General features: G+C 41.1%; 2 protein-coding genes across 15 annotated transcripts in view; both read left to right on the top strand.

Moving 5' to 3' along the window:
* ANKS1B (ankyrin repeat and sterile alpha motif domain containing 1B) overlaps positions 1 to 22,608 on the top strand; it is a 1,150,317-nt gene that overhangs the window by 843,946 nt on the left and 283,763 nt on the right. The window lies entirely within an intron of this gene.
* On the top strand, positions 19,402 to 21,385 carry LOC102189098 (lys-63-specific deubiquitinase BRCC36). 2 transcript variants are annotated; one of them, XM_005680485.3, is made up of 2 exons: positions 19,402 to 20,002; positions 20,078 to 21,385. In XM_005680485.3, the coding sequence occupies exons 1-2, from the start codon at positions 19,455 to 19,457 to the stop codon at positions 20,403 to 20,405; spliced, it is 876 nt and encodes a 291-aa protein (XP_005680542.1). In that variant the 5' UTR covers positions 19,402 to 19,454; the 3' UTR covers positions 20,406 to 21,385. The 2 variants fall into 2 exon arrangements, with proteins under 2 accessions (XP_005680542.1, XP_005680540.2); XM_005680483.3 differs by having other exon boundaries at positions 19,402 to 21,385.

Genomic DNA, 22,608 nt, shown 5'->3' with positions numbered 1-22,608 from the left:
AATAGTCTGAAAGAATTTAGTTTTACTACTATTAGAAAATCATATATATCACTTTTGGAAATGCAGGAAGTATATTCCAAATTTTTTAACAAATCTCAAACATTGACTCAGTTTATCAGATCAGATCAAATTCAAGTGATTCTCACTTCAATGAAAAGTATGTTTACACAAATAGGTAAATACAGAGAACTTTCATCCAAATTTTTACTAGAATGTTTAGTACTTTTAGGAAAAATAAATTAATATATACCTAAAATTAAGTACTTTCAAAATTACATGCAATATAAAAATATTCAAAGCTTTCAACACTCAACAGATGAGAAATTGAGGTCCAATATTAGAGAAGGAAATGGCAACCCACTCCAGTATTCTTGCCTGGAGAATATCACAGACAAAGGAGCCTGGTGGGCTACAGTCCATGGGGTCACAAAGAGTTGGACACGACTGAGCGACTAACACACACACATTACTATTAATATAACTAGCAGCAGTTCAGGAAAAATAATTTAGTCTTAAATATTTGACTGTTACCTGTTTTCATATTCAAGATAAATAAAAACCTCTCTTACTGTTTCTGCTCAGGCCTGTGTTTTCTTTTGTACTATGCATTCCTCTTTTTTTTTTAATAAAATAAAGCAATTTCTTGAATGCAAAAACTAACTGCAAAACAAATTATTCAGTGCCAGGTTTATATCAATTCCTGTTTCTAATATTAGTATACTAAAACATGAACCAGAAGAGTTTTATTTTTATAAACATCAGCTGAACACCAAGTTCAAGTACCATATACCTAAAGTGGTTTAACAAAATGAGAAAAACCCTCTACTGTGCATTCGATCAATTAAATTGACTTGGAATAACAGTGCCCTTTTAAATGTGTGTGTGTGTGTGTGTGTGTGTGTGTGTGTATTTAGCATAAAACATAATGTATTCTCTTGTAGAATCTTTCTTATATTTTTATAAACTGTTTTGGGAGGAATGATTAGATTTCTTAAAACTTGAATAGGATCATTACCTTCTAAAAATTCTACCTCATAGTAGCTGTAACACATAATATGCATTTTACAATCCTTACCTGCAAAAGAACTTCCAGACTACTGGAGAAGAGGGACATTTACTGTGTGTAAGAAGAGTAGTATTAATGAGAACTAGTATAAAAAGTGATCTTTTTATTCCAAATTGAAACATAGGGTCTTTTCCTAATTAGCAGGGGTCAGAGGTGGGCAGGAGAAAACCTGAAATGGAGGAACCAGTAGAATAAATGACAAGCATCAATGGTAAAGGCACAAGGTCTAAAATCACTTAACCTTCTCTAAGCTTCAGTTTCCCTTCATCTAAAATTTGTGTAATAACATTATTTATCTTCTAGATAATAGTGTTATCAGGATTAAATAAAATAATATAGTGAAGTGTTTTGCACAATGCTTTGTAAACAGAAAGTGCTCAATTTTTGTTTAATGCAGGGCAGCTTCCAAGTTTCTAAGATTTATGGTAAGTGTGATCCACCATTATCCATCGCCTCAGCAAAGCAATACAACAGTCTGAAATTGCTTAAAGCAATAAGCATTTCGTTCTCTCACAAGTCCATGGTGAGTAATTTAGGCTGTACTCAGCTGGAGATTTCTTCTGATTCCAGCTGGCTGCCATACATCAGCCCGGTGGCTCTAACCTGCCAGGGTATAAGAGTCAACTCACCTGGGATGGTCTCAGACGAGACAACTGGGGCCGCTCTGCTCTGTTTCACATGCACCATCCTCTAATATGCTCTCCCAGACACATTCTATAGCAAAGACAGGGAAATGCAAACATGCAAGCATGTTTTCAGGCCTCCACTTGCCTCATATCTGCCAACTTTTGGCCAAAGGAAGCTAGAAGACCAACTCAAAAGTTGACGGGAGGATATATCTCACCTCTTGGTGCAATGAGCCAAAATGCACATAGCAAATGCCTTGGATGCCAGTCAGGATGAAAAATTAAGACCATTAGTTCATTCAATTCACCACAAAACAAATTTTGATTAGAAAAAAATAGAAAAAAGGGGAGAATATTTTAGAATTATGGATGGTCTTATCATTGTTTCTAAGCTTCCTATCAGAATATGTGAAATCCAAACCATCTCAGAAATTATGAAATGAATAGTGGTGCTAAACTGTGGGGGCCCATGGAGGGGAAAAAAAGATTTGGATAGGGCTTAAATGTATGTAGGGCTTCCCAGGTGGTGCTAGTGGTAAAGAACCCACCTGCAAATGCAGGAGATGCAAGAGACTTGGGTTTAATCCTTGAGTCAGGTAGATCCCCTAGACAAGGGCATGGCAACCCTCTCCAGTATTCTTGCCTGGAGAAGCCCATGGACAGAGGAGCCTGGCAGGCTACAAAGAGAAGACATGACTAAAAGCAATTCAGCATGTGCACATGCGTAAATGTATGGAAAATTCGTGGACAACTAACTTCTGACAACTAGAGCATAATAACTTAAACAATAAACACACCATGATAATGAGATGATTGGAGCTATAAAAAGTTTAAAATTGTTGCACTGACCATCAAACAAAATTATTTTAGAAAATTAAATACGGAAGTATTTCTCTAATAGAGATCATTGTCATGCCTTGCTCAAACATTTGTTGCACACTGACTCTTTGTTCCAAGTAGAAATGCAATAAATACTTTTTAAATTCACTATGATTCCTTAGGTAGCTGACTCCTCTAGACAGGAGCAGAGAATAACAGCAACAATCACAATAATCAGACTTTTAGTGCCTCCTCCTCCATCTTCCCCTCCATTAAATGTCAATCTTGCTCAAGATTTTGTCCTTAGGTCTCCTTTCCCCAGTGCTATGCTCTTGGACAGTATCACCGATGGAAAGGCTTCAACTGGCACCTTCCAATGGATGGCTGCCAAGTACACGCCTGAGGCTTTATTCCAGAGATCCAGGCTTTCAGTTCATAAAACGTGAGTGGCAAAGTGAAAAGAGGCTGGACTCAGTTAGATGAACCAAATTCAAGTGCCGATTCCTTAATTCCTCTGGGGCAAGACACTTAACCTTTATAACAAACTCTATATTTATTTGGGTTCATCCTCATCACCCCCATCCCTGCTAGACACCAAGCTCCTTGAGAATCTGACCTCAGAAGGCTCAACTGTATATCCACCCCCAAGGCCCTGTACAAAGTAGGTGCCAAACAGTATTCACTGATTGAATTTCTGCCAGGGAAGAGTGGGAAAGCAAGATACCAAAGGAGCCACAGGAGGCAAGACTGTCAGAGTCAAACTTCACTTCCTTGCCTCCTGGGAGAGGCACCCACTTCTGTGACCCACATCTCATCTCAGTGCCACCTCTGTGCGCTGCCATCAGCTACAGATTGCCTGGCATGTTGGGTAAAGATGCTTAAGTTGAAAGGCAAACCTCACGATACAAATACTTTTAGGGCCTCAGTGTGTCTAGGAGCTGTGTACATGAGGGTCTGACATATAAAGAAGTATCTACAGCTAAGTGAAACTATTTAGTGAGCACCTACTATATGCCAGGCACTGCTCTAGGCTCTGGAAATACGGTGGAGAAAAAACAAAAGTGACAGACTCCCTATTCTGGAGTTTCCATTCTCAGAAGGGAGGCAGACAGCAGGCAGGTCGCAAGTAAGTCCATACTATAACACCAGATGGGGGCACATACTATGAAGAAAGCCGAAAGTGACTAGCTCTAAAGGATAGTGGTCAGAAATGATTTTCTTGAAGGAGTGTTCTTTGGGCAGAAATATGAACGAAATATGGGAATAAGCCCTGCCAAGTTCACCATTCCAGGCTGCTGCTGCTGCTAAGTCACTTCAGTCGTGTCCGACCCTGTGTGACCTCATAGATGGCAGCCCACCAGGCTCCCCATCCCTGGGATTCTCCAGGCAAGAACACTGGAGTGGGTTGCCATTTCCTTCTCCAGTGCATGAAAGTGAAAAGGGAAAGTGAAGTCGCTCAGTCATGTCTGACTCTTTGTGACCCCATGGAGTGGGGTGCCTTCCAGGCTGAGGAAACAGCAAATGCAATACCTAGGCAGGATCGTGCTCAGCTGTTTGAAGGAGGGTAATGAAGCTGAGTTGACTGTGTGAGCAAGGGCAAAGCTCGCAGAGAATAACTGAAGACCAAGTAGTGCGGGTTATGGCTGTGTGTTCCCAGTGTGATCGGAAGCTATCCAAGGGAGTCTGACAGAGTGTGACATGGCTCGGTTTATGTTTGGAGGCTCACTATCTGTGCTGTGGGACGAACAGAACCCCTGGGTGAAGTTTGGGGCTCTGACATGGGTGGTAAGAGTGAAGCTAGCTGAGAGACTCGCCCGACCATCAGGGTAAGAGACGATGGTGCTCGTGCTAACATGGTTATGGTGAAGCCCGTGAATCTGGATGACTGATAACGACAGAGCTGATGGCTTAGGTATTGACTGTAGGAGAAATGGGAGCAGTGAGGATAACTCAAACACTTTAGACTGAGCTGTTTCCTGAGATCAGGAATATTTGGGAGGAGGCATCAAGAGTTGAACATACTAACTGTGAATTCCCTCCCTCACATTCCAAGGAGAGATGTCTAGGGAATTCCCTGGTGGTCCAGTGGTTAGAACTCCACGCTTTCACTGCGGAGGGCCCAGGTGTGATCCCAGATCGGGAAACTAGGATCTCACAAGCCACCTGGCACTGCCAAAAACAAGAAAAAGAAATGTCCAGAAGCAGTTATATATGCTTTTAGATATGCAGCACTCAGCTTTTCTTCTCATTTGAAGTGAATATTTTTTATCTACTCCTGAGAAAAACCTAAGTGTGGTCAAAGAAGCATTTCTGCATACTGCTGTGGATCACAATAAACTGTGGAAAATTCTGAAAGAGATAGGAATAGCAGACCACCTAACCTGCCTCTTGAGAAATCTGTATGCAGGTCAGGAAGCAACAGTTTGAACTGAACATGGAACAACAGACTGGTTCCAAATAGGAAAAGGAGTCCATCAAGGCTGTATATTGTCACCCTGCTTATTTAACTTATATGCAGAGTACATCATGAGAAATGCTGGACTGCAGAAAACACAAGCTGGAATCAAGATTGCCAGGAGAAATATCAATAACTTCAGATATGCAGATGACACCACCCTTATGGCAGAAAGTGAAGAGGAGCTAAAAAGCCTCTTGATGAAAGTGAAAGAGGAGAGTGAAAAAGTTGGCTTAAAGCTCAACATTCAGAAAACGAAGATCATGGCATCTGGTCCCATCACGTCATGGAAAATAGATGGGGAAACAGTAGAAACAGTGTCAGACTTTTTTTTGGGGGGGGGTGGGGCTCCAAAATCACTGCAGATGGTGACTGCAGCCATGAAATTAAAAGACGCTGACTCCTTGGAAGAAAAGTTATGACCAAGCTAGATAGCATATTCAAAAGCAGAGACATTACTTTGCCAACAAAGGTCCATCTAGTCAAGGCTATGGTTTTTCCTGTGGTCATGTATGGATGTGAGAGTTGGACTGTGAAGAAGGCTGAGCGCCGAAGAATTGATGCTTTTGAAGTGTGGTGCTGGAGAAGACTCTTGAGAGTCCCTTGGACTGCAAGGAGATCCAACCAGTCCATTCTGAAGGAGATCAGCCCTGGGATTTCTTTTGAAGGAATGATGCTAAAGCTGAAACTCCAGCACTTTGGCCACCTCATGTAAAGAGTTGACTCATTGGAAAAGACTGTGATACTGGGAGGGATTAGGGGCAGGAGGAGAAGGGGACGACCGAGGATGAGATGGCTGGATGGCATCACGGACTCGATGGACATGAGTCTGAGTGAACTCCGGGAGATGGTGATGGACAGGGAGGCCTGGCGTGATGTGATTCATGGGGTCGCAAAGAATCGGACACAACTGAGCGACTGAACTGAACTGAACTGAACTGCACCCCTACTGAAGGCTCCACCATCATGTAGAAATTTTTCTCTTTAGAGCCTGCTCCTACAGCAAACACTCAGCCTGTGGTGTGGGCAGACAAGCGTACTCTTTCTGCACCGCCACTCACCAGGCAGCATGTCCTCGGCTGCTGGCCTGCTATTTGTCCAAGAACTTGACTACACCTTTAAGACAGTATTCTGGAGTAGAAATAGGAGAATGACCATGGACTCTAAAAAATAAATCTGTACAGGCTTCACACACAGTGATTGACAACCTGCCCACAGCAGGGCTGTGAATTATTTCATAATTTTCCAACTGACTCTCTTTCCAACCTGTCTGCTCACAGTGATCTGAGAGCACCTTAAAGGAAGAAAACCTCAGAGCCGTTGGTCCTGAATTTTCAGAATCCGAGATTAAGACATAGTGACACTCTTAAATAGAATTTTAAGTAATTGGCTCAGCACCTTATTTTTCATTGAGACCATTTGCTTTACGATTATGTCTCTATGTTTCTTATTTATCTAAGTACCACAATGCTTTTGACTACATTCAGCTCAGTAACCAAGGGTATCAAGGTGCCCTAAAAATGTTTTGTTCAGGCTGCCACAGGGGTGAGGCACATGGTGATTTATAAGATTTCAAGTGGGCAGACCTGTGGCAGTGTGTACATGGCCTGAGAAACATTTTGAATATATGGGGGCGGTAAGTGGGATCTGGTATGTACAGAGCCCTAGTCATCTCAAGACAAAAACACCTGCTCTGTTCCACCGTATTTCATGAAATCTAAGGTGCCAGGTAACCTAAGATGCACCATTATTTTATGTATCCTTAAGAAAGAAAAAAATACAAATTAAACTGTGACACACAGTGCCATATGGGGATTTTGTCCAAGATGACAAACCTATCACAACAGCCTTGCACAGCATTGACATTTCTTTCATTCAGAGAGTTTTGAAATTTCTCCTGATTCTGCTGAGTCCTTTGGTGCATAATATGTAATTTTTTCCACATAGCCCAGTAACAAAGCATAATATGATGTTGTGTATTTATGAACATCTTCCTTTCTTCAGTCCTGTACCACGCATGGTTGCTGCTTGTAAATAAAATCAGCAATTGCAATCTCTTCTCCAATGAAGATACCTGCTTCACAAATATCAAATTACCCTCTTTCTTGTTTTATTTTTATCTTTCTAAATACCAAATAACTGTTCATCTTTAATACCAAAATGTAGTGTGATCTATTTAAACACAATGAAAATGCTCATTATGCTCACCACATGTAGGGTTAACAATGCCTATGGACTCCACTGACAACGTGAAGAGCTATGACTAAGCGTGTGTGCACAGGCCATGGCAGTGCTGTCACAGCAATCGTAAGGCACCGTTGATTGCAAGCTGTGTCACCAGTTCAGAGATGGTACAATAAGGGAAAAGTACATGTCCCAAAATCACCGAAACCGTATGTGCAGCATTGTAGGAAGCATGCGTAAATGAACAAGAGAGTTTGTCTCCAGTTAATACTTCCTTTTTGCTTAGGAAAAAAAAACCCTCCCATTCTTTTTTCATTCTCATAGCCATAGGATGATACCAGGTTCATATGCCAAGGGAGACCTCAGATCTGTCAGGATGTGGCAGTATGAATAAAGTCACTTCAGGAATCTGACTTTTTCGGTCATGGTAGTTGTCAGGGGTTGACATCACTGTCTTATGCTGCTGCAGTTCCCTCGTGTCTCTCCTGCTTGAAAATCATTGTGCACGTAGTGAAGCTATCAAAACCAGCCCCAGGGAATGGAGGTGCAGGCCCTGCGTGCTTGGAATCCTCACAGCAAGGCCACTGCACAGCCAATATCACTGCAGCTGGGAGGAGAGGATGGCTGCTGTCAGAACCGACAGGCTGTCTGCACCAGGACAGCTCTGAGCAGCTTACCCTGGGGACCTCGGCACCTTTCCAACCAGAACAGAAAGACCTGTGATCTGATCTTTGTAGAAGCCCAGCCCTTGCTCTTCATCAAACCCAGTTGCCTTTTCCACATCTTCCTGACATGTCCTTGCTCTGATTCCAGACTGGATATCGTCTGATTCTTGGCAAACCCCAAATGTGTCCCCCCCCCCCCTTCAGGGCCAGTTCAGTAGCTGCTCCTGCTGCCTGGACACTTAATGTACAACTTTTCTTCTCTTTTCCTCTTCCACATCGTCTCAGCTCACTTGTCACCTCCTGGGATGGCCTTTGACCACACAGACCAAAGTAGTTTCTCCCCATCCTCCATCAGTTTCCATCACATTACCCAGAATGCATGTATGTTTGTTTTTATAGCCCTGAAATCTCATTTGCCTGCCTGCTTGCTAATGGCTCGCTTCCCTCACTAGCATTTGCATTCATTTCTATATCCCCAAAACCTAGAGCATATAGAAGATACTCAATAAATAATTTGATCAATATACAAGGGATCAGCTTAATTCCTAGCTTATCAGTAGTTTTTAAGTATTTGGTTTACTGTCCTATTCTCCTCCAACTCCCCTCCTTCTTCTTATTTGTCTTTTATCATCAAAACCTCAGATTTAAGTGACTCTATGACTCCTTAGATTATATAGTCCAATTCTGTTTCTGAAAGTTCTCTCACAGCTGTAGACTCCAGATTTACTCTGGTCTCTACCCTGAGCTTCTCGTATGCAAGGCCTTCCCTTCAAACCTCTTCTTTCTTCCTGTTACTGCTTTGTATGACTGCAGAGCTCTGGGAGGCCTGTACTGATGAGTCTGTGAATGTCAGACTGAATAGTAACAGCAGCAATGATTACAGGGAGCTCCAACAAAGCCGCTGCCCATGGGCTGCCAGACCCTGGCCCCCCTCCATCTCCCCTATCAATACCTTTCATACCTGCCAACACCTGAATTAATACCCAAGGGTCTTCCCAAGTAACTGAAAGCTGGAGGAATTTCCAGTCCTTAGCACTTCCCAAAGGCATATACAACATTACTGCTGAAGCTTTTCCGACTAATAGAAACCACTGCTAGTACTGACTTTTTAAAGCCTGTATTGATTTCTGCTCTGTGGAAGGGGGAATCTAAAATACTTTAAAAGCTATTGACTTGGTAGAGGGTCTATCTAATGAAACCATGCATAAAAGTCTATTTTTTCTCTGAGTATGACTAGCAGTGTGTATGCACTAGTTAAAGCAATAGTGATATGTTACTTTTTTAATTGATCTGAGTTTTGCAGACTGACCAGGAGAGAAATTCCCCACAGACATGTGGTTCCACCACTCTGGTGTATAAATGGCACATTACATTTAGAACATTATACACCAAGACTACCTAACTATAAAACTGCAGATAAGAAGCAAGTAATATATCCCTATGTTTCCCACAAAGACTTACACATTAGAAAGTGCATAATCATTACTCGGTTGAATAAATGGATGGTGTTGAAGAAGACAACCATTAATAAGAATCCAGGTCAGCTTTTAATCTTCTCTGTGCATAAGAATCATTTTGGGAACTTTAAAAATCTATGTACCCAGGCCCATCTCCAGATATGTGTATTCAATACATATACTGCAGTGGGGCCTACACGTATATATCTTTAAAAGTCTCTGTGTGATTTTAATGTATAAGCAGGGTTAAAAACCACTGATTTAGATAGAAAGTAATTCATGCCCTAAAAATGTTAATAACTCAGTCTATGTTAGAGCATATGGTTAATAAATCACAAGAAATGCTTTGCCTAGATGATATTAAATATAAATAGTTTACTGCCATGATGTACTTACTTAAGTCATCCATTTTTTACTTTACTATGAGAAATAAAGACTGGAACCAAATAAGAATAATAATTCTTTAAAATATGAAATCCAACACATATTTCAACACAAACCTTAAATTCTGAACCAATATGACTTAAATCATAAATATCTCTTCACATGGGTTAAAAAAGTTCAAAATTAGTGAGATCCAACAAAGAAAAACAATAGAATGATATTTCCAGCACAAGAAGGAAGATCATTGTAATAGCTTAAAAGGTGGCCTTCAAAAGATGTGTCTACTCGGTTGCTGTGAATGGGAACTTATTTGGAAAAAGAGTCTTTATGGTGTAATTAAAGGACTCACGATCACCATGGACTGTCTGGCTGAGCCCTGAAACAAATGTGTCTTTACGGAAAGAACAGCAGAGACACAGACTAAAGAGCCGGCCCAGGGAGAAGGCCGTGTGAAGACGAGGTTAGAGTGATGCTGCTCAAGACAGGGAATCCCTGGAGCCCGGAGGCTGGGAGAGAAGAGGCATTCTCCTAGGGCATTCTAGAGGAGGTGGCCCCGCTGACACCACGATCCAGACTTCTGACCTCCAGAACTGCATGATAATACATTTCAGGGTTAAGTCTTCCAGTCTGTGGCAATTTGTTCAGCAGCTTTTGGAAATTAATACAATATTTTTTTTAATAATATATATGGTATCCGTTTTAAAAATGTATGACCCAGAATTTGTTAATGGAACCACAAGATGCCGTAGAACATACGCTACATGGGGGCCATTGTCAGTCAGCTGGAAATCATGATCCCTATGACAGATGGTGCCTGGCCTCTTCTCCCCACCGCATTGTGAGGCTGAAGTAGAAACGCGGGCTTTAAAGGAAGGGGAGCCAGATGCAGGAGAAGGGCAAGCCCAACTGCAAGCATAAAGAGAATATTTAGGATTAAGGTTGGTAAAAAACTAACCATGTTTCAGCTTTTCAATGATACCCTAGGTAAGCAAGCTCAGCTTCATCATCAGGGCAGTGTTCTTACTTGCTGCATGAATCAGTCAGGAATGCTCTCAGCCTCAAGCAGCTGACACTGACCAGTAGGGGTTTAAACAATACTGACATCTGTGAGTCACAGGCAACAAGAGACCTGGAAGTAGAAACTCGCTAATGATGCCAGAGGACCAACGCCTTTCTGTCTTTTTGCTTTGCTTTCCTTAGTATGATGGCGTTTTGCCCTCATTTTTTTTTTCCACTTCATAATTGCAAGGTGGCTACAGCAGGTTCAGGCATCATCCCAGCATGCACAGATGGAGAAAGGGGAAAGGGAGCAATGAGAGAGATGTGTGTTCCTTTCATCAGGAAATCAAAAACCTGTCCAGGAACTTTCCATAAGACTCAGGTTTGCACCTCAATAGCAGACTGTGTCTGCGTCACTGCCCAACTTCAAGGAGACTGAGAAAGTGTCTCAGTTCTTTCCAACCTTTGTAAGAAAAAGCAAGCAAAGAGGGGAAATTGGAATGGTTTTTTCACCAAATGGCAATGTCAGTCACAGAGCTATGGAAACCATTCTCAGAAAACAGTGGGTCTTCTGGAAAGGCCTCATATTATTTATCAATCATATGCAATTGAATAGAAAATCCTTAAATCTTGAATTCCTATGTACATCATGTTGAACTGAAGAAGAAAAAAGCAAATTTCTTTAATCAATTTGACTCAGAAAATAGATATAGAATGATTTTCAAACTTTCCCTATAACTCCCTCAAACTTCTAATTATCCAAATCTATATAGGGGATATTATCATTTTAGATTAAGCGCACCAGAAAGAAGAGTAAAACCTTGAAATTCATTTTCAAAATCAAAAGAAATGAAAAAACAAGGACTTTAATTTGTGACTGCTGCTGTTCCACTCTGTTCTACTGATTTTTGTTCTTGGCCCTTCTTGCAGATATACAGTTAATCTGGGGTAAAGGTATACAGAAAGAGGCAAGCTAGAAAGTTGGAGAGAGAAATTTATCTTCAGTATATCATAGCCTCAACATGGCCCTTCTTTGCATTTGTATAGCTCTTGATCAGTGGGAGTTGGTGGAAGGGAGAGGGGTTGATGGGTTCACTTCAGTAGTCATTTACCATCTGCCTAACTGTGTGCCAATCACTGTGCTAGGCTCTGGAGAGACACTGGTAAGTAAGACTCCCTTCAAAGCTCTTACGTTTGAAGAACTCACCTTCTAGTGGGGAGATGAGAAAGTGTAGTACAGAAAGATACAGTGCCATAGGTGCTGGGTTTGGGGTGTACATCTTGGAACATATATATCAGGGACCTTAAAACAAGACTAAGTCAGGGGACGGGGGTCAGAAACGTCTTCCTTAAGGAGGTATCCAGTACAAGGAGAAGGAAAAAGAGCATTCTGTTTGGTTGGAAGTTAGCTGCAGCTAGGCTGGATGCTGAGATTGGAATTTAACTCCTTTCTCAGAGGATGGGAAAGGGAAAAGAGTTGGGAAAAGGCACTGGGGTAGATGAGGGAGACAGAGCAGTGAGCTGTTGGCCTCAGGCACAACTACAGGGACTCGGAAATGGAGCGTCGGAAGCGGGATATGAGAAGTATAGGCTGCCCCCACCATTACTAAGATGGGGTGGGGAGGAGGTCGCCTGCATTGCGACTACAGCCATGGAGATGACATGGTCACCCAGCTTCCAAAACCAGGGTGAGCCAGTAATTGCGAGACCCTTTTGAGCCTGAGGGAAGAGAATACAAGGAATGGGATCAACTAAATGTTGATGCTTGTTGTTGTTCAGTCACTAAGTCACATCCAACTCTTTGCAGCCCCATGGCCTGTAGCCTGCCAGGTTCCTCTGTCCATGGGATCTCCCAGGCAAGAATACTGGAGGGGGTTGCCATTTCCTTCTCCAGGGGATCTTCCTGACCCAGGGATCAAACCCATGTCTCCTGCATTGGCAGGCAGATTCTTTACCACTGAGCCACCAGAGAAGCCTGTTGATGCTGGTATCCAGCATAAATTCTTGTTACTTTCTGGAGGCATTTTAATAATGCTTTATAGTTGATAAAGCTTTCACATATCTCAGATGGTTGTTTCTTTAAAACAACCATTCCCATTTTACTACAGAGGAAGGGAAACTTCAAGGGACACCAAGGAACCCATGCATAGTCACACATTTAGAACCTGCTGAAGCCACACAACTCAAGGCCAGGTCTATCTGAATCCGCGTCTCTGTCCGTAGAGACCCCAGTGTCTCTATAGTTAATTCTTTTTTCAACTTAAGAACATAGTATTCAAAACTGCCTTCTCCCGAAACTTCTTTTAGGCATATAAGTATACCTCACGCTTCTGGGTTTCTTGTCAAAGACTGAAAGAATATCTTTCTTAGGCATTGCTTGGTTTCTGTTGAAAAGCCTTCCTCTGCTCCATGTTTTCTTTTTTTTTTTAATTTAAATTTATTTATTTTAATTGGAGGCTAATTACTTTACAATATTGTATTGGTTTTGCCATACATCAACATGAATCCACCATGGGTGTACACGTGTTCCCCATCCTGAACCCCCCTCCCACCTGCCGCCCTGTACCATCCCTCTGGGTCATCCCAGTACACGAGCCCCAAGCATCCTGTATCCATGTTTTCTTAATCTACCTACTGTTGACAAGAATTGCCTTTCCCACCACTTACCATGACATGTCCTTCACTGTAGATTGTGCTACTGAAGGAGTGTCTGGGGAGAAAGGGAACTGGCTTCCCAAGCACAAGCAACTCACCTTCCTACCTGGGTAACCTTGTGAAGCTACCACCCAACACTGGTCCTGGCAACTGGCAACTTCTTCTGCCTGTTCACCCCATGCCTCTTTTCCTTGGGCATCAAGTGGATGGTAATGCCCTTTGCCAATGAAAAGAAAGTTGAGTATCTTATTTATTATACAGCTATGGCTCAAAATGGGAGCAATAGAAAGAAAAGATAGTTTTATTGGCTATTTTGCCTGTCAACAGTGATTCTCTGTCTTTACTATCTGTACCTTGCTGGGGATGTGGGGCTTTACTCTTCCAATTCAGATAATTCCACCCCAGGAGAGAAGCATATGAATCAATACACAGTAGCCTACTTTCATGCCATCTTAAATATAATTGCCTATCATTGGTTAAGCCAGCAAAATGCTTAATTTCTTTTTTATTAAAAAGTGATTATGCATATTTTTAAGTAGACTTTATTGAGCACGGACAATAGCTATAACTCCCAGTTGGGATTTCCTCTGATTCCTTTATATTGTTTTCTGTATGCTGCACAAAAAATTTTATTTCAATGAACTTGGTTGCAATAATAGGCACCCCCTGTACCTTTTGAAGATAAAATATCAATTACTGTTTGTTAAAACAATTATAAAAATCCCATGGCTGAATATCTTCTAATTGTTCCTTCTTTAAAAAACATTTGAACTTCACATTGAAACAAGTGTATAACATAAGAGTTACTGTCCTGACCATGAAAAGGGAGACTTTTACCTATTTCTGAGCTGTCTTGCATAATAAGCAAGTAGGAGAATGTAAGTAAATTTTTGTGCATTATTTAAATTCTGTTTTCCCTTTGTACAGGTATGGCCATTGTCTTCCTCATCCAATGATTCTTTTTACTTAAGTTAAATAACCTTCATAGGCGACCATATTCTGAAATTCAAGAAGGAAATAATTCAGTAGGAGAAGGTTTATCATTTGCAGTTTAGTGACAAGTTTTTCTCTCTAGCCTTTGGTCTCACCACCTCCTTGACATCTAGATCCATAAACAGAATAGGACCCAGAGGATGCCTCAGGATGTTTCTAACAGAAGCTAAATGGGAATAATACATACAAACATTTTAAAAATACACTGTCCTTTGATGCTGTCAGTTCAGTTCAGTCACTGAGTCGTGTCCAACTCTTTGCGACCCCATGAATCGCAGCACACCAGGCCTCCCTGTCCATGACCAACTCCCGGAGTTCACTCAGACTCACGTCCATCGAGTCCGTGATGCCATCCAGCCACCTCGTCCTTGGTCATCCCCTTCTCCTCCTGCCCCTAATCCCTCCCAACATCAAGGTCTTTTCCAATGAGTCAACTCTTAGCATGAGGTGGCCAAAGTGCTGGAGTTTCAGCTTTAGCATCATTCCTTCCAAAGAACACCCAGGACTGATCTCCTTCAGGATGGACTGGTTGGATCTCCTTGCAGTCCAAGGGGCTCTCAAGAGTCTTCTCCAGCACCACACTTCAAAAGCATCAATTCTTTAGCACTCAGCTTTCTTCACAGTCCAATTCTCACATCCATACATGACCACTGGAAAAACCATAGCCTTGACTAGACGGACCTTTGTTGACAAAGTAATGTCTCTGCTTTTCAATATGCTATCTAGGTTGGTCATAAATTTCCTTCCAAGGAGTAAGCGTCTTTTAATTTCATGGCTGTAATCACCCTCTGCAGTGATTTTGGAGCCCCTCAAAATAAAGTCTGACACTGTTTCCACTGTTTCCCCATCTATTTCCCATGAACTGATGGGACCAGATGCCATGTCTTCATTTTCTGAACGTTGAGCTTTAAGCCAACTTTTTCACTCTCCTCTCTCACTTTCATCAAGAGGCTTTTTAGTTCCTCTTCACTTTCTGCCATAAAGGTGGCGTCATCTGCATATCTGATGTGATTGATATTTCTCCTGGCAATCTTGATTCCAGCTTGTGTTTCTTCCAGTCCAGCATTTCTCATTATGGACTCTGCATAGAAGTTAAATAAGCAGGGTGACAATCTACAACCTTGGCATACTCCTTTTCCTATTTGGAACCAATCTGTTGTTCCATGTCCAGTTCTGACTGTTGCTTCCTGACCTGCATATAGGTTTCTCAAGAGGAAGGTCAGGTGGTCTGGTATTCCCATCTTTTTCAGAATTTTCCACAGTTTATTGTGATCCACACAGTCAAAGGCTTTGGCATAGTCAATAAAGCAGAAATAGATGTTTTTCTGGAACTCTCTTGCTTTTTCCATGATCCAGTGGATGTTGGCAATTTGATCTCTGGTTCTTCTGCCTTTTCTAAAACCAGCTTGAACATCTGGGTGTTCATGGTTCATGTATTGCTGAAGGCTGGCTTGGAGAATTTTGAGCATTACTTTAGTAGCATGTGAGATGAGTGGAATTGTGTGGTAGTTTGAGCATTCTTTGGCATTGTCTTTCTTTGGGATTGGAATGAAAACTGACATTTTCCAGTCCTGTGGCCACTGCTGAATTTTCCAAATTTGCTGGCATATTGAGTGCAGCACTTTCACAGCATCATCTTTCAGGATTTGAAATAGCTCCACTGGAATTCCATCACCTCTACTAGCTTTGTTCATAGTGATGCTTTCTAAGGCCCACTTGACTTCACATTCCAGGATGTCTGGCTCTAGGTGAATGATCACACCATCGTGATTATCTGGGTCATGAAGATCTTTTTTGTACAATCCTTCTGTGTATTCTTGCCACCTCTTCTTAATATCTTCTGCTTCTCTTAGGTCCATACCATTTCTGTCCTTTATTGAGCCCATCTTTGCATGAAATGTTCCCTTGGTATCTCTAATTTTCTGGAAGAGAACTCTAGTCTTTCCCATTCTGTTGTTTTCTTCTATTTCTTTGCATTGATGCTGTAGCCATTGTTATAAACAATATATCCCAAATACTTTGACTCCCTGAAGCAACACCTTGTTCTTCCCAGTGAGGTAAAACAATGCTTGAATTGTTAGTCATCCAGAATCTTCAGTCATTTCAAGCAATAGAGAATGTGATTCAGACTCCAGAGAGTTATGTTCAGCTTTCACTATTGAGGTAGGAACAGAGTAGGCAAGAGTATATAAAGTTTTTCTTCATTGCTTCTGAAAAGAAGATTAACATCTTATTCCTTGATTATTTGGCAAAATATTCATGAAATCCATAAATCTTTTGATGTATACTATTCTAGAGTAGCTATAGCAATAACTGGATATTTTTAAAGCACCTTGGAGATTATAAGGTATGTCTTCTATATAATCATATTTATTTCTAACAGTACACTTTCAGGAAGGCAAGATGAATATTAATTTTCTGCTTTGCCTGTGGAGGAACTGTGGCTCAGGTTAAATAAATTGTCAAAGGCCAGTGGAATAACTTCAGACACAAGTTTGTATGACTCCAAGTCTGTGCTCTCTGAACCAGACCACAACTAGTCTGGCCTCCTTTAAGGGGTGAAGCATGGTTCCTTGACATGGATTTTTCATCCATGGAGTTGAGAACCTCTTTAATTTCATGGAATGTTTCATTTTATTAAAGAGAACAATGTAACATGCTAGAAAGAGCCCTGAACTGGCAGTCCCCTAAGCAGCCACAGACTGTTCAGCAAGTCCTTTGATCTCACTAGTCTGCTCATCTGGAAACACAAGGGTGTGGATACATGATCTCTAAAGACCTCTGACTGATCAGCACATAGAAGACCTCAGATAATTCTTTAATAGAGTCCACTGTATTATTTCTGACTTCTTCCTTACTACCAACTTGGCTACAAATAGTAAAGCTGGATAAGGAGGGAATTAGAGCTAGAGAAATGTCTATCTGGTTTTGAAAGTCAAAAAAGAGTCTCCAAGGTGAATGAGGGAAGGAAGAGTAATCCAGATGGAGTGAACAGTTAGCTGTACAGATGTGTAAAGCAGAGTGGGTTATCAAAACACTAAGCTTTCAATACTGCTAAATTGTACAGTGCAAGGAAGCTTATGCTCAGTGCTGAGGGTGAAGGAAAGAGAGAAAAGACCCCAACCATACCCACCTCCCCCAACTAGAGGCTTCCCCTCAATAGGGTCCTAGGTAGAAAGGGGAGACACTTCAACTTTAAATCAAAACTGGAGTTTTTCACTATTACATGGGATGAATCTTTTAACTACTAAATAGAGATTGTGTTTTCCTCTCTAAACTGATCACAGTTTTTTGGTGTTTTTTTTTCCTTAACCTTAGCATGAATAAGACTGCTCACATTTTTATCCAGCAGCAGGAAGAAACCAATCCCATTGAAAAAAAAAATAAATAGTTGAGAAAAGTTGCCTTGTGATGACAACCACAAAACACACGTGTTCAATGTACTAGTGTTATATCCATAGATAGGAGTCAACCACCTAGTAATAAGTAGAGTGATACAGTTTATTAACATTGTTTAATTGGTGAAAGTGAAAGTCACTCAGTTGTGTCTGACTCTTTGCTATGCCATGGACTCTACAGTCCATGGAATTCTCCAGGCCAGAATACTGGAGTGGGTAGCCATTCCCTTCTCCAGAGGATTTTCCCATACCAGGGATTGAACCCAGGTCTCCTGCATTGTAGGCAGATTCTTTACCATCTGAGTCACCAGGGAAGCCCTTTAATTGGTAATCAATGGAACTGTAGTACCTCAGCCCCCTGTGTCACTATCTTTGTCTAATATTTTAAGTGCAGAAGTTTAGAATATATGGAACCTCATTGCAGATCATGCTCAAAAGCAAATTTTAGAATAAGTGCCTGATATAAACTTTTTAAATGATTTGTTTCTAGTTCTGAGACTCAGTCCATCATTCCCCTTCCCCAGTGCCTCTTAATTGAGTGCCCTGATTATGTCAGTTTGAGTAATTAAGGTTTGACCATATTGGTGGTTCTTAACACTGGCTACACATTAGAATCTCAATGCCTGGCTGCACCCCAGAGCAATTAAATCAAAACCTCGATACTAGGAGCCAGGCATCAGTATTTTTGAAAGCTCCCTGGTGATTGCAAAGTACAGCCAAGCTTGAAAATCAGAGCTAATTTTTTTAAAAAACCAGACTAGCATTAGTATAAAACTGGCTGCCTGTTTTCCTTAGAATTTGTGTATTCCATGTTCCATTTGTGTATCCCTTCTAAAATATTTAATTATGTATCAAAAATAAAACTCTAGAAACCGATCATGAAAACAATGAGATGAGTTTTGCAGTCATCATACTCAATTTAGATGAAAATGGGAACAGGCCCAATTTATTCAGTGTTTATAGTCCTGGTCTTCCAACAAGTAGTAAAGGAAGTCCAGATACATGCAGTGTATTAGCAGTTTAGTGCTTACAATTATTAATTTAATACATAATGTTGAAACTAGTGAATTAGCTATTGTGTTCTGGTAAAGATGTTTATTATTGTGTGCTTAAGTAAATGTATCAAAAGAAATCAATCACTACATGGGAAATAGGTCTTCAATTTATTTCTAATATCAAGACCCAAGGGGACTTATATAGAAATGTATATATTAGAAATTTGAAGAACCTTATCATTCTTTTAAACACGCAGATTGTTTTGATTATTTGATGCTAATGTGGGGAAAAAACATGCTTAAGAAAGTTAAAACTGAACTCTATATAAATGACTTTTTCTAGATCTCTATTATTAAAACCAGATTTGAAAAAACTCCAAATACACAAAAGCCCAATCTTATAAACTTGTAAATTAGAGAGTGATCATTCACATCACAGAAAAGACTTTGTGCTTTACAAAAGGATTCATCCCAGCGTTTCTTTAACTACAGGCCAGTTAGCTTTTTACAATACACATTTTCCTGGATGTTCTAAATACACTGTGAGATCCTAGCTATTTTAAGTAGTCTTCCGGTGAATCCATTTGTTATGCAAATGTGTCCTTCTAATTGATCTGTTTGTAGATCTGTAAATTTTTTCCTGTAAATCTGAATTTTATTAAAGCTCCCTTGACCTGTAGAAATGGTCTTCTGGGGTTGAGCGGCGGGTTGGCCAGGGCCGAGCTGGCCGGAGGCGGACGTGAGCGGGCCGGGCCAAGATGGCGGTGCAGGTGGTGCAGGCGGTGCAAGCGGTTCATCTGGAGTCAGACGCCTTCCTTGTGTGCCTCAACCACGCTCTGAGCACGGAGAAGGAAGAGGTGATGGGGCTGTGCATTGGGGAGTTAAATGATGACTTAAGGAATGACCCCAAATTTACATATACTGGAACTGAAATGCGCACAGTTGCTGAAAAGGTTGACACCGTCAGAATTGTTCACATTCATTCTGTCATCATCCTACGACGTTCTGATAAGAGGAAGGATCGCGTAGAAATTTCTCCAGAGCAGCTGTCTGCGGCCTCAACAGAGGCAGAGAGGTTGGCTGAACTGACGGGTCGCCCCATGAGAGTTGTGGGTTGGTATCACTCCCATCCCCATATAACTGTTTGGCCTTCACATGTTGATGTCCGCACACAAGCCATGTACCAGATGATGGATCAAGGCTTTGTAGGACTTATATTTTCCTGCTTCATAGAAGATAAAAATACAAAGACTGGACAGGTACTCTATACTTGCTTTCAATCCATACAGGCCCAAAAGAGCTCAGAGTCCCCTCGTGGTCCCCGAGACTTCTGGAGCTCCAGCCAGCACATCTCCATTGAGGGACAGAAGGAAGAGGAAAGATATGAGAGAACTGAAATCCCAATTCATATTGTACCTCACGTAACCATTGGGAAAGTATGTCTTGAGTCAGCAGTTGAGCTGCCCAAGATCTTGTGCCAAGAAGAACAAGATGCGTATAGGAGGATCCACAGCCTTACACATCTGGACTCAGTAACCAAGATCCATAATGGCTCAGTATTTACCAAGAATCTGTGCAGTCAGATGTCAGCGGTCAGCGGACCTCTACTACAGTGGTTGGAGGACAGACTGGAGCAAAACCAACAGCATGTGCAGGAGCTGCAACAAGAAAAGGAGGAGCTTCTGCAAGAACTTTCTTCTCTAGAATAAAGCAGGAGACAGAACAAGGAAGGATGAAAATATCCAGGAATAAAATTAATTAGGCTAAATCCATTTTGAAGAAGAAAAATCGGGGGGACTCATGTTACCTGACTTCAAGATTTACTATAAAGCTGTAGTGATCAAGACAGCGCAACCGATTTTGACAAAGGTACAGAAGCAATTCAACGGAGGAAGGATAGTCTTTTCAACAAATCATGTTGGTGCAGTTGGCAAAGAAAAGGAACTTTGACCTAAACTGTATACAATATACAAATTTGAAAATGTATCATGATGTTAGGTGTAAGATGTAAAACTATAAAACCTTTAGGGAAAAAAAATCATGGAAAAATTTTTAGGATCTTGGGCTAGGCAACAAACTCTTGGCCTTCACCCCAAAAGCACAGTCCTAAAAGGAAAAAGTTGATACACTGGACTTTATCAAAAGGAAAAACTTCTGCTCTGCAAACAATTTAAGAGGAAGATGTTATTGACAGAAATCACTTGCAAACCATTTATGGCGATGAATCCAGAATATATTGTATAAAGTCAAGAGGAAAAAATAATACAATTAGGAAATGAGCAGAAGACATAAATAGACATAGCACTGAAGAGGGAATGTTGATGGCAAGCAAGCATAGGAGAAAATACTGAATCTTATTAGTAATCAGGGGATGCAAATTAAAACCACAAGGAATTATGACTATGTGCTTATCAGAATGGCTAAAGAAAATAATAATGAAAATGGGGACTTCCTGGCAGTTCAGTGATTGAGACTCTGCCTTTCAGTGCTGGGGGCATGGGTCTGATCCCTAGTTGGGGATCTAAGATCCCATATGCCTCAGGGTGTGGCCAGAATTTTAAAAAAATAGTGACAATAGCAGATGCTATTGAGCATACAAATTGGAGATCTCATACCTTGCTGAATGGAATGTAAAATGGTAAGCCACTCTGAAAAAGTTTGGAAACTTCTAATAAACTTAAACATGAAAAAAAAAAAAAGAAATGGCCTTCTGCATTTAAGTTTTTGGTTGTAAAAACAATGATGCTTCTTGTTCAGGCAACATGGCAGAATATTCAACCTGAAAGTTTCCACAAAAAAAGTGTAAAAATCTAGATAAAATAAAAGATATATATATATATATATATATATATATAAATGAATTGCTGAGCCAGATAGAAAATAAATAGATTCTGCAAAGGATAAAAACTAAAAGAGAGCTGAAACTTAGATTAGAGCTCAGATCTGACCCTGTCCACTCTACAGGGGGTAGGGAGTGGGTCTCCCTAGATAAGTTTAGAGATCTTTAACAACCACCACAGGCTTCCCAAGTGGCTCCAGTGGTAAAAGAATCCACTTGCCAATGTAGGAGATTCAGGAGATGCAGATTCAATACTTGGGTTGGGAAGAAATCTCTAGAGGAGGAAATGGCAACCCACTCCAGTATTCTTGCCTGGAGAATCCCACGGAGAGTGGAAGCTGGCGGGCTACAGTTCATACGGTCACAAAGAGTCAGACATGACTGAAGCGACTTAGCATGCATGCATAGAGGTCAGGAGATAGGGCCTTCTGTCTTTCCAAGGACGAAGTTGGAATTGAGACCACTCACACAGTCTGAAGCCTAGAAGGGTTCCATTCTTAATACAAATGTAAATAAGGACTAGGGCTTGGTAGTTCAGCTGGTAAATAATCCACCTGCAATGCAGGGGACCCCGGTTCAATTCCTGGGTAGGGAAGATCCCCTGGAGAAGGGATAGTATTCTCGGGCTTCCCTTGTGGCTCAGATGGTAAGGAATCCCCCACAATGCAGGAGACCTGGATTCAATCCCTGGTGGGTAATAAGGACAGAAAATTATCTGCCCATTGGCACAGGGAGATAAGAAGGTAGCTTGTCTTCTCACTGTGCGATCAGGGTAGGAGAATGAAAATCTTCCTGGAGAACCCAGAACTATGCACCAGCTCCTCATTTTGAGTAATTGGTCTAGAAACGTCTAAACTGAAAACATTTACATAAAAACAAGTACCAGGTCAGAGATGCCTCAAGGTGCTAAGAGAAATAAATAAAACATCTCCAAAGGGACATACCTTAAACACAAGTAATATGATGGCTTTCTACTACACCAACCTAGCTAAGTTGGACCTACATTTCTCAGTATTCCTTTCCTTGTGTGTTTCTGGGTTGGAGTCAGCCACAAAGGAAATTTTCTTGAGAAC

Source organism: Capra hircus, chromosome 5, assembly GCF_001704415.2.
Source record: "Capra hircus breed San Clemente chromosome 5, ASM170441v1, whole genome shotgun sequence".
Classification (NCBI taxonomy): domain Eukaryota; kingdom Metazoa; phylum Chordata; class Mammalia; order Artiodactyla; family Bovidae; genus Capra; species Capra hircus.
The sequence above is the reverse complement of the archived record's forward strand: the minus strand, read 5'-3'. Positions and strand labels throughout refer to the sequence as shown.

Bases quoted from the DNA above. Each gene is read 5' to 3' on its own strand.
- LOC102189098 (XM_005680483.3), top strand. From the start codon at position 19,455: ATGGCGGTGCAGGTGGTGCAGGCGGTGCAAGCGGTTCATCTGGAGTCA.